Source organism: Teleopsis dalmanni, chromosome 2 (genome assembly GCF_002237135.1).
Source record: "Teleopsis dalmanni isolate 2A chromosome 2, ASM223713v2, whole genome shotgun sequence".
Taxonomy (NCBI): Eukaryota; Metazoa; Arthropoda; class Insecta; order Diptera; family Diopsidae; genus Teleopsis; species Teleopsis dalmanni.
Window position 1 is genome coordinate 46398387 of NC_051847.1, and position 12216 is coordinate 46410602.

At 29.4% G+C, this 12216-nt stretch overlaps 2 protein-coding genes across 3 annotated transcripts in view; both read left to right on the forward strand.

Annotated features, from left to right (window-relative positions):
* LOC119674464 overlaps positions 1 to 7271 on the forward strand; it is a 7944-nt gene extending 673 nt beyond the window's left edge. Inside the window, exon 2 of the mRNA XM_038085603.1 lies at positions 7186 to 7271. Coding sequence (XP_037941531.1) covers positions 7186 to 7271 — 86 coding nt within the window. The remainder of the gene's footprint in view (positions 1 to 7185) is intronic.
* A 2217-nt stretch (positions 7272 to 9488) lies between these two features.
* Positions 9489 to 12216, forward strand: LOC119682030 (SET and MYND domain-containing protein 4-like). 2 transcript variants are annotated; one of them, XM_038095363.1, is made up of 4 exons: positions 9489 to 10193; positions 10309 to 11432; positions 11509 to 11533; positions 11618 to 11708. In XM_038095363.1, exons 1-3 carry the CDS (start codon positions 9906 to 9908, stop codon positions 11528 to 11530), a joined length of 1434 nt encoding a protein of 477 aa, XP_037951291.1. In that variant the 5' UTR covers positions 9489 to 9905; the 3' UTR covers positions 11531 to 11533; positions 11618 to 11708. The 2 variants fall into 2 exon arrangements, with proteins under 2 accessions (XP_037951291.1, XP_037951290.1); XM_038095362.1 differs by lacking the exon at positions 11509 to 11533 and adding an exon at positions 12154 to 12216 and having other exon boundaries at positions 9493 to 10193; positions 11618 to 12087.

The following is a 12216-nucleotide window of genomic DNA, read 5'->3' on the forward strand; positions in this document are numbered from 1 at the left end:
TTCGAACAGTAGTGATCTACAACAACAATAATTTTTAATCTATTAAATTTTTGGCTGACCATACAGCTGTTTCGAGTATTTCCAAATACCCATCATAAGTGATCTTGGAGTTATTTCGTATATTAAATGATTTAAATAGCACTAATTATCTCCAAAATAGCTCTTTCGAAAAACTATCACTATGTTTCGAGTTTATATAATTTAAATCTCGTGTTATCACGCTTTTAAATTAAAAAACTTATAGAACTTATAAGCCTTCATTTATTTATAAAAGATTTTATTTAGAAAATAAGAAAAATTTAGGTCCTCAACTCCTTCCTCTTCATGACCTTATAGTAGAACTAAGTGTGTTTTCTTTACTCAAATTTTAAGTACAATATGATTGTCCTACAATACTTATATAATCTATATACCATAGTCTATTTCATATACTTTATAAACAAGTTTTTTTTCGATATTGATGTTCAACTTCCTCTCTACATCATACCTACATCATAATAGCTGTTCGAATTCTAGTCACTCATAAGACTTTTGGTCTACCTAAACCACAGAAAAATAATGTGCCTACGGTATATAGCCACTACTAGCTCAGCTGAATATTAATATGGTCTACATCCCTTTAATCACATTCCTAACTAAGTGCCTGTACTTGCCTTTTGGATATTATATTAATCACAATACCTATGTTAGCTTTAAAAAATCGTTTTTAATAATTGAAAATAATGAACACTATATCAGAAACTGAATAACCCATGATAAACTAAGTATGCTTACTGTAATATCAATTCAATATTAAATAAAAAGACAAATCAATATACCTTTAAAGTAAAGATTTATTACTTCACCTTTATCGAAAAAAATTTAAGACATTACTTCGAAAATGTTTAGATTTTAAACCATTAAGGCCGTCTCGAAATAAACACCGCACTAGAGTGATGGGTTAGTGAATGCTCTTTACGTTTGAATAATATCCTGAATATATCATATCCTGAACCTGTAAATCTGTAAGATCCTCTCGAAGTAAACTGCGCACTACACAGATGGATTAGAGAACGTATGACCAATATCCTGAATATATCGTATATATATCATACGTTGTATACCATTTACTTTTAATCGGAGTATATCTCCAACAATTTTGCTAAATAGCACTCCCATACTACAAGCAGATAATATAACGTACTTGGGTATTCACCTAGACTAGTGACTAACGTGGCGCAAGGATATTGAAGCCAAAAAAAATTTAAATAAAATTCCAAGCCTCTAAGTTACACTGGCTCATTAATAACAGATCCACTCTGTACCTACAGTATAAAGTATTCTTGTATACCAGCATCATAAAACAACATGGATTTATGGTATCTAGCTATTTGGTAATGCTAGTGCTTCAAATATTCAAATTATACAAAGAGCTCAGTCAAAAATACTGAGAATAATCACTGGTGCCCCGTGGTATATTAGGAATGAAAGTATCCACCGAGATCTACAAATTCCCTTACTTAAAGCTGAATTTGAAAATATAAGAATAAAATACAATAAAAGACTGAGAACATGTTAAACCCTTAGCAAGGAATCTCCATTACTTCCCGCCTAAAAAAAGCTCACTGTCCAGCCATTAATTAAAATTCAATAGCTTCGATATTAAAAACCGCACTCTTCTTTTAGTAATCTAATCAAATTTAACTGGTTTCTTACCCTAACATTTACTCCAATCAAATTTAACTCATTGATTTAAGGGAGGTCCGTGATATTAGATTTACCTATTTTATTTTTTTTTTATTATACAATCTATAGTAAAAATAAAAATGATAATATAAAGTAATTAGTGCTAAGATTTTAAAAATTAGTCTCATTATAAGAGAAGATACAATAAATAAATGTATAAGTATTTAAAAAAAAACAAAAATGTTTGTCATATTATAATACTCAATACTCAATGTATCAATTCGCTATATTTCTTTAATAAATAAAATTCACTTATTTATAAATATATAATATAAAATAATCTGTTTATATTTGCAAACAATTAAACCATTAATTTTCATATTTTAGCTTTAAAAAACTATCTGTAAGTGTTGGAAAGTAGAAAACTTTACTAATAATAATTTCATAATTTGGAAAGGGGCGAGTGGTAAAATGGTTAGTCCTTGTTTCTATTTATAAAGTAAAATATCAAAAATTAATGTAATCGAACTTATCTTCTTCTAAACTAAACCACCTATTCTTCACACCACAATACTAAATTGCTAATTAACAATAAAATGGAAATCTACGATTTTGCCATTCCTGCCTGCTCCGGTACTTCCCCAGTCAGTACACTCTTAACAAATATACTTTTTACGTATTTTGTGTTCATTTCAATGAATTATTTTAAATTGATTGTAGGGTGTGAAGACGTTGGTAGAAAAACTTTATAAAGTTTCATTATGTTTTTATTGCTATTATTATTTATTTTATTTTTTGCTATATCTGTGGCAACAGACAGGATAAACATCTACCCACAAGCGACATTTAACGCTACTGTCTTACCAAATGCAAAAAACAAAGGATAAACAAGAATAGGAGTTTTTTACACGCACGCAGTGGATGGAAAAGTACCTGAAACCTGCTGGCGGACATCATGATTACGAGTGAAATCTACCAAGATTTTAATATTGAAAAGGCAGCATAAACAACTCGGCAATGAAATAATATAAGTTAAAGAAGCTTTGTGGGTTGCCACGGGAGTTTAGTTTCACAAATGAGATAATGGTTGGGGAAGAGCTTGTAAATATAATCATTTTTAAGGTCTTAAAGTAGTAGTAAAGCTTTTATCAGATGCACTTAAATAAATTTTTGTCAACTAAATTATTTGAACAGGTAATTCAAGCATTAAGCAAAAAAAAGCAAGTGTTGCAAGTAATGCACCTGAGAACTCTTCAAAAAATTTTTGAAATAATTTTTTATTAGTTTTACCTTGGAAAAATTTTTCTGAAGCAGTAAAAATAAACTACTCAAACTATAATAATAAACTGCTTTATTCTATATTTAGTATTACCATTAATTCGTAACTTAAAAAAATGAATGTATTTATCCTTTCATATATCTTTCCTGTTAAATATAAGTGTTTTTAGCTACCAAACCTCAAGTCTTAATAAAATAGAAACTGCGTTACAAAAATTTTACATTCCATAGGTATATTCGCTCAAACTATTTTAATACATCATCTATTTATAGATGGATTTGTAAATTGAAGTAGGAAAAAAGATCTTATAGTAAGACCTTTGACCTTTTGGAAACCAGAATTGAAGAAAACATTTTTCTTAAAATTTTACTATTCATGGATTCACTATACTATTATCCATCAACGTCTCTATAGTAAAACCAGCGGAATGAGACCCAACATTTTGGTTGGATATGACCGAATTAAAGAAGACATTTTTCTTAAAATTTTACTATTCATGGATTCACTATACTATTATCTATCAACGTCTCTATAGAAAAACCAGCGGAATGAGACCCAATATTTTGGTTAGATATGATAAAGCCCATTAGAAGAATGGAAGCGATCTCATAGTGACTGAAAGTTAAATAAATTAGTGCCCAAATACATGGAGACTAACTTGCATATAAATTATTAGTACGGGTGCAATGAAAACATACCTCATTATTGCCATTGAGGCACACATAGTTATAAAGTGAATTGCATCATAGTTATAATTACAAAAAATGAAATTTGCTCTTCAAGTTTTTCATATAACCTTTCATTCAAGGAAATTTAAAAACTAATAGGAATTTAGAATTTTTTCTTTTTTATATTTTTTATATTATCCTTTATTGAAGCTGAATATTGTAATTCTCAAAGGAAGTAACATAAATAAAAGAATGATGACTTTATATAGTCCTCCAAAGCGTTTGTTTTATTGAAGGTTAGGGTAGACGTTTGTTCATACATAGACTAAATGTGAGTATACCAATCGTCGAAAAAAGCAACAACTCCCCCATTTAGTAAAATTAAACCAACCTAACAGTAGTTTTGTAGGATGACAGCTCGCTTAGGTTAATAAGACACGATGGTTACATCTCTAGACCCACCTAGTCGTTTCAATAATAACTTTTTCAGAAGATTTTCATAAGAAAGTGCATACAATTAGAGTGTGTGGTGGAATACCTCAATGAATGATACCAATATAATAGCTTTATTATACATTCGATTTATCATGCAGGTATAAAAAATTTATTGATCCATATCCGTATTGATCCATATCCATATATGAGAAATTTTTAAATGAGAATGCCTTAACTCACTCTATAGATCACGATATAAAAAATACAATAATTATAGTCAATAAAAATTCCATTAACTATTATAAAATATATTTCTTTCTAAATTAATAATTCAAAATTAATCTAAACTAATCCAAAACTACAAAAATCTCGTCTCTAACCTATTGTGAACAGTATAATGTTTTTGGTCAAGAGGAATTTGGCATTAATTAAACAGCTGACAAGCTTGTAAATGTGGACTTCGACTACTAAATACAATTTATTCCAAAGCTATAAAAATCTTATATCTCTGTTTTTAGTATATATAAAGAAGTAGGTCTATATATCTGGTCGCGAAGAGTTCGACGGTTAAGAAATTATCAACGAACTTACAAGTGTGGATGCCTCACCATCCTTCATTAGACTTTAACCCTTATGCTCAGTGTTATATGAGGAATATGATCTACCTACATCCGACCATTTATAATCAGAACTGTATCAATACTTTAAAATATAGAATAGAAATTGTTTGTAAAGTCTTAGACCGATGAGAATGGATTAAAGCAATACAAACAGTTAAGTAGAGTCAATAATAAATCTGTTGACAATTTATTTAAATTTTAATCAAATAAATAGTTGCTTGTTTGGACATGCCCCTTTTAAGTGACATATTTCAAATATGGGATTAAAAGATATAATACCAACAGATATTATGAAATGCAGAATTAAACATCTTTCTACTTGTGTCTTAAGATTGTCAAGAAAGAAATCCAAGACACCCATGCGACTTTTATGAAATGCTGTAAGGTCCTAAAAATACCCATTGTGTCCCATTTTATTCACTGATCTCCAGTGACAACATAAAGAATTTCAAAGTTACGATATAATATTTTTCTTTAATATATTTATAAAAATAAAGAAGACATCGCATTCTGTTATGTTTACGAGTAACGTAATATCTTTTTAATTATTATTTCACATCTCTGACGTAAAACTTACGGTTTTCTAAAGTTTAAGGAAACTATAAAAATTCAAAATTAAAATGTTAATTAAATTTTCATGTCAACTAAAAATAAACAGTCATAAATTACGAAGATCCATATAAAGTACAATTTTACGTTCAGCATCTTTTACCCTTTGGAGGATTAAGGCTATTGTTGCTACATACATCTTTCATATGTTTACTCCTTCCTATGCAAATACCAAAGTATTTTTAGACAGCAATAAGGAGAAGTTTAACGGTTGCAACATTTAAGCCGATTTATTTGCAACCACAACATGCTGCCACTGCCACTGGGTTTCCCTCATTTCATGCCAACTCCTGCTGCATTGCAATTCCATGGATACATGGCTACATGGGGCTACAGATAGGATAACTCTCTCTCGCAAAGCAGTACACACATTTTCACTTTCCAACTTTAAAATTCATAATGCTGTTCCTTAAGTACATTTTATGAATATATTTATTTATTTTAAAAGTTTATTATAATTCGAAATTGCATAAGAATTTAAACGTTAGTGCTGTATATTAAATTAACTAAATTTAAAAAAAAAATAAAAATGTATACTTTTTTAAATACATATATAAACACTTGTACTTGCAGTGTAAACACCGTAAGTTTACATTTGCGGTTCATTTACAGTGAAATCAATTAATAAAAATAAATGCCTTAATATTTTTGCCCATATTAGTAATGTTAGTCATGTTAGTATATTTAAATTGAAAAATGATCACAACTGGGTTTTTTATTAAAAAAAATGAAATGTATTTCATTAGAAGGTTATTTGCAAAATGAATAAACAAAGCCCAGACAAAACAGCTTTTAAAGCTGTTAGACCTAAGATACTTTATACTATGTCAGCATATCTATCTAAATGTGCGAATGTAAGATATTGACAGATAACTATTAATAAGTAAATGTTATTATTTTTTGGCTTTTTTTTTCTCACATTAACAGATACAATTTTAAACATTATTTTGTTTTAAAACTAAGTCTGTTAGGAATGTATCTGAAGTAAGTTACAATCAACTGGATGGACCTAAATGTCTTATGAACTGTGTTCATATGACAGATAATAAGAATGACTTCGTGAACCGGCTACGTAAGTATATTGATTTGATGTTTTTTGAAGTTCTTTTTAAAATATTTTGTTACTCTGGTTTTGACTCATCCTATTCTTCACTGATTTGTATCTTGAATACAATATCTTTTTTATATTCTATACAGTACTTTCTACATTTTATCATGTCTTTTTAACAAGTGTAACGAAGCTTAACATCATATCAACGGATTATGCAGGAATTGCCAAGATGAAGAGGAGGTAGAATCTATCAACCACTTTCTGTGTCTCTGTCTAGGACTGCAGACAAGATGACTTCAATATCTTGGGGATCGTTTTTCACTGGCTTAGAAAAGATAACGAAAGCAAACTTATTGGATCTCAACTTCATCTGGAAAAGCAAATGGTTTAAGAAGGATAAAAAAACTTAACAACTCGTCTCCCGGCAAAAATTTTTGAGGGCATCACAATGGGCTATATATGCCTCCGAGCAAATGCTGACAACTGTCAGCACGCGCCTTCTGAACTTAACCCTAACCTAACATCATATCAATACTATTATATTCTATATAGTAGTAGCATATTCCATAATTTTTATAAAGTATTTTACCCACTTAGTAAAGTATTTTAACTATCTAATAAACAATATAATTAAAAAAATCACTATCTTGGCTATTTTTTGATACTTCGCTGTTAGGGGTCTTAACACCCTGAAGAGATATGCTCAAATATCTCATTTGTCTTTCCGTATAGTTGATAGAACATATTCACCATTAATTATTATTTCATATCTCTGACGTATAACTTCACCATTGTACCACCATTGGAATAGAGGTCAGTATTATATGAATTTTAATTACTCTATTTTCCGAATTTTAGTTTTACAAAACAACTATCATGCCTTAAACCATACGATTGGTTTAACTATCTGGACATCTAAATCTAATTGCCAAATAATGAGCTAATTCTTGGAGAATTTTCCTAAATTTTAGAAATTATTTCCGCAAGTTCCGAAAGATCCACTGATGTCTATATTCCGTAGAAATTTCAGGAAAATAACACTGTGCCGATGAATTGATATTCATCCCAATAATGCTCAGTATCAAAAATTTGTTCCTTTGTCTTTCTTCAGCACTAGAAATGTTAACGATTTCAAAATCATCAACTTAGGCTTTCATAAATGCATTTTTTCGGGTCGTGCATGTAAGGAATATTAATTTTATATCTATCTACATGGATTTAATATTCAACTTATAATGATCGACTATACCATATTACTAATAGGAGTGCAACAAAAAGATTCGAACAATTTTAGGGGTATATTAACCCTAAAATCTACCCTTCCTCGATATACATTTTTCAACTATTCAGTTAAAGGCAAAATCCCAGTGTTGTAAAATAATTTTATATGAAAATATTGGATTTGAGGAGTATTTGAAAGAAGCCTAATAGCGAAGGGTTTTACAATATATTTTTATAACACCTATAATCCAGATATACAACATCTTTAAAGAGCATTTAATAGTCTGTAGCCGTTTTAAGCAAATTATATTCTTTTAGACTTACTAAATGATTTAGACTTACAATTTTATTTAGAATAGAGAGAGAATAGAATATAGATTTTATCCATCTTACATAGAGAGAATTTTTTGGTTCTGCTTCATTAACACGTTAAACACTTCTTTCCTGAAAAACTATTTTTAAATAGGCTTCTTATATCTTGGATAAGTATGTTTAATAACTTGCTTAAATGATCTGACATTTTTATGTTCTTGAATTTTGCAAAAGAATCCACTTTTCATATTACATTAGTTTATCTTCCAAATAATTTAAGTAAGAATGTAATTCTTATTTTGAAATTACTTTAAAATATTTACTGAAGTTTAAATCCTTAACTTTTCTAGTTTGAACTAAAATCATTATACGAAATTAATATATTCTTATAAAATTGTATACTCCAATAGGTTTTCATTGCTTTCAAGAATTTGGTCTCTTGTGGCCCAAAAAATTTGAGTTACTTATTTCGAGAAAAGGGATACATCCCTTTTATTTAAATATATAAAACGACTACTTTAAACTGTGAAGAATTGTTGAGGATACTAGCAAAAAAGATTCTTATAATAAATATATATAAAATATTTATTATTTCCATACTACTTTATTTAAATACAAAAAGAAAAAAAATTTATTTAGCTGTTACAAGTGATTTTCTCTAAAATTTAGAGCCAATTTTATAATGCGCAAAGGAGTATTTGACACTTCTATACATTTTAAGTGAGTTTTTAGTGCACTATACCGAACACTTAAGTGTTACTTACCTTAAATATGCATTGTAAAACTGGACCTAAATGCAGTTCATTCAGCTTATTTCATTTATGTCGCTAATGAAGTTGATCAACTGTACAAAGAGCTTTCATACTTTCGAACTTAGGGAATAAATTAACTAAAATTATTACGATGATAAATTATTTAATTTTTACTAATGAAAATTTAATACTATCTACTGACAATTGAAAAGTAAGAAAATAAAAGCTCTCCTAAAACATTCTCCAAACTTTTATGGTACATAAAAACCTAAGCCTAAATCATCTTTTGCTAATGAAAACAAATAAATGTTAATTTGATTAATATTGAATTCACACGACAGTTTTGTTTGCAATTTTAGCTGTCAGTTGTTGTTGCTGTCAATGCAAAATGAACATTTTTGATAGCTAAAATTACAAAAAAAAACTTTAAGGGGAATCCTGTATAATATAAATTAATTTTGCTGCAGTGGGAAAATGTTATAAGAAAAAAGTCAAATAAAGCTTCGTCTAAACAGTCTAGACTTTGGCAAGATTTTTGCACATACTCTCACTTTATCACTTCATATACAAAATTTAAATACATTAAATACATTTGTTTGCATTCGATCATAAAAATAAAAAATCTAGATGTGTAGCTAGTAAATTTTATTTTTATAGATAATAACTATATAAAATAAAATGAAATAAAATTAACAACCAACACTGTTTTTTTTTTTTTTTGTTTCATAAGCCTTTAATTATAATAATAAATATTACACACAAAATGTTTTCAGAACGCCATATAATATGACATAATATTGTGTTTAGATAAACGAATTGGACTAACTTGCCTCCCTCGTATACGATGTCAAATTGACATTTCATTTCCATTCGTTTCACTAAAGACTTAGAGCAATGTTGCCTTTTTAACGCATGTGAATTTTGCTAACAAAATTTTTTGAAATTATATTAATAAATAATATATAAAAATTTATAGTGAACTCCATAAATAAACGTATTTATGCGAAATTTATATTTGCAAATTGAAATTGAGTTCGTGAAGTTATTTTTAGTTGGTACCAAAGGCTTCGTCGCCGGGCAGCAGTAATACGTGACAGCAGCTGAAATTCTGTGTAAAATGCAAAATAGCCGCAACAGTCTTCCAATAATATTGCAATAAAACTTTAACATCTTCCAACAGAAAATAAAAAATAAAAATTTTGACGCCAGTAGACATAAAACTTATTTGGATAAAATAGGTTTTCTAAAGCAACACACGAGACTACACTGCCAGATACTCCGCCCGCCATCACCATGAATAACAAGTGCCCAAAATTGATTGATGTATATGATATAAGCGATGATTTGGTAAAGAAATTAAGTGATTGGAAATTAATTCATATTATATCCGGAAAATTTAATGAACTTAAAGAGAATTATTCTAAAGTAAACTTTGTCGAACACGCCCTAATTGACTTCAAATATATCGAAAAAATATTCTTGAATACTAAACTGCGTGAGGAAAAATGCAACAAAAAGAGTTCAGAGTTTCGGATGCTGGGGAATGAACAATTTTCGCTTAAGAATAGACGATATTTTCAGGTATTACATATGCTTACGAAATATATATGTGTATTTTTTATTACGTTTAATACGTACTGGCTTTTTTTTTTGCTGCGTTGCAACAAGTTGTAATCTAATTTTATTTTTATTTTAGGCCTTGGAATTATATAATAAGAGTATATGTTTTTCTGAACCCGATTCAGAGAACTTGTCGATCGGTTATGCCAATCGTTCCGCAGTGCTATTCGAATGGAAACGTTATCGTGAGTGCTTAACCAATATTCAATTAGCACGTAAAGCTAATTATCCAGACAGATTAATGCATAAATTGGATAAACGTGAAAAGGATTGTAGACAGCTATTAGCCACGCAACCGCCTGATATTCAACCTTATGATTTTCAGATGCCTTTCGATCCACATCCACAAGTACCCAATATAGCAGATTGTCTCGAACTACGTCATACTGATGAAGAAGGACGTTTCTTATATACTAATCGTGATCTAGTCGTTGGTGACCTTATAGCCACTGAAGAACCATTTTGTTCTACACTGTTGCCACCAATGCGTTATATACGCTGTGCCACTTGCAAGCAAGAAAACTATCTTACGCTCATACCTTGTGACAGCTGTTGTTCAGTAATGTTCTGCTCGGAGGAATGTCGCGATCGAGCCACTGCGACTTTTCATAAATATGAATGTCCTATTATTGATCTGTTATATAAGATGTTTAATAAAATACATGGCATCGCTTTGCGAGTATGTCTTACAGCAATAGAACTGTTTCCTACTATAGAAGAGTTGATTTCATTTTGTGATGATCCTGAAAATCAAAACAAATCAGCTTTTGACTTAGATTATACGAATTTTACACCACGAGAGCATTATCGTGCTATACACGGTCTTGTAACAAATCAGCATTTACGTTCAGTATCAGATTTATTTCAACGATCTGTAGTTTGTGCCGTACTGAAACATTTTATAATTGAGTATACACCACTTAAGGAGTTTCTTGGCGGTGATGAAGGACAAAACTTTTTTACAGAATTATTATTTCGACATCTTCAGACATCTCCATCAAATATGCACGGTATAGATCTCGTAGAACAAGTTAACGAAACAAAAGATGATCAAACTCATTCATCTGGTGCATTCGCACTTTTATCACTACTTAATCACTCATGCGCACCAAATACACTAAGAGTTTATAATGGAACTAAAGCTTATTTATTAGTTTTTCGCCCTATACCCGCTGGCGGAGTGCTTTATGATACTTATGGGTATGTGTTCTTATTATACATATATAAATTAACAGTAACTTTTTTTTTTATAACAAATTGTGTTATTTATTTTCAGTGTCAATAAGAAATTAACTTAACAAGTATCAAATTAATATAAAACAACAAATTAATTTTTATGTGCTTTTATCACTTAATTATTAATAATTTTTATTTCTTTTTTTCAGACCACATTTTGCAATATTTTCTAAGAATCAGCGTATCGAAACCCTATCCATGCAATACCGTTTCACTTGTAAGTGCGAAGCATGTGAAAACGATTATCCCAATTATCGAAGCCTCAAACCTAAATCGATGGTACCTTATATTAATAACGAGACAGATATGAAAAGTCTAGTTGCTTATAATTATGACTTTGCTTTGGAGAATTATCGTAAATACTGCGAATTCCTAACAACACATGCAAAGGCTTATCCTTGCGATCAAATCAGTTCCGCAGAAGAATGCCTTAAAATGGCACTTAACATCTTAGTAGATGCTGTACCGCTTAAAGCAAAAATGTAATCTACACCACATACACACAAACAAACACACACACACATACACATTTTGCAATAAACAATATTGTTGCCATAGAGAGAGACGTAAAAGTTATAAACATTTTTATGTTTTATAGCACATTTTCGCAAAAATATCAGTAAACAGAAATTGTATATGTAAAACGAATTATTATATATTTTGTATTTTTTTTTTCTTTTTGCAGAAAGGAAACTGTTAAACAAACTGATAGATATTGGGTTGTTCAATGATAAAAAAAAATTATATT

Excerpts from the sequence above, each read along its gene's own strand:
- LOC119682030 (XM_038095362.1), top strand. The coding sequence starts at position 9,906 with ATGAATAACAAGTGCCCAAAATTGATTGATGTATATGATATAAGCGAT. Across the intron at positions 10,194-10,308 it reads AGAATAGACGATATTTTCAG|GCCTTGGAATTATATAATAA; the intron begins GTATTACATATG and ends TTTTTATTTTAG. Across the intron at positions 11,433-11,617 it reads GTGCTTTATGATACTTATGG|ACCACATTTTGCAATATTTT; the intron begins GTATGTGTTCTT and ends TCTTTTTTTCAG.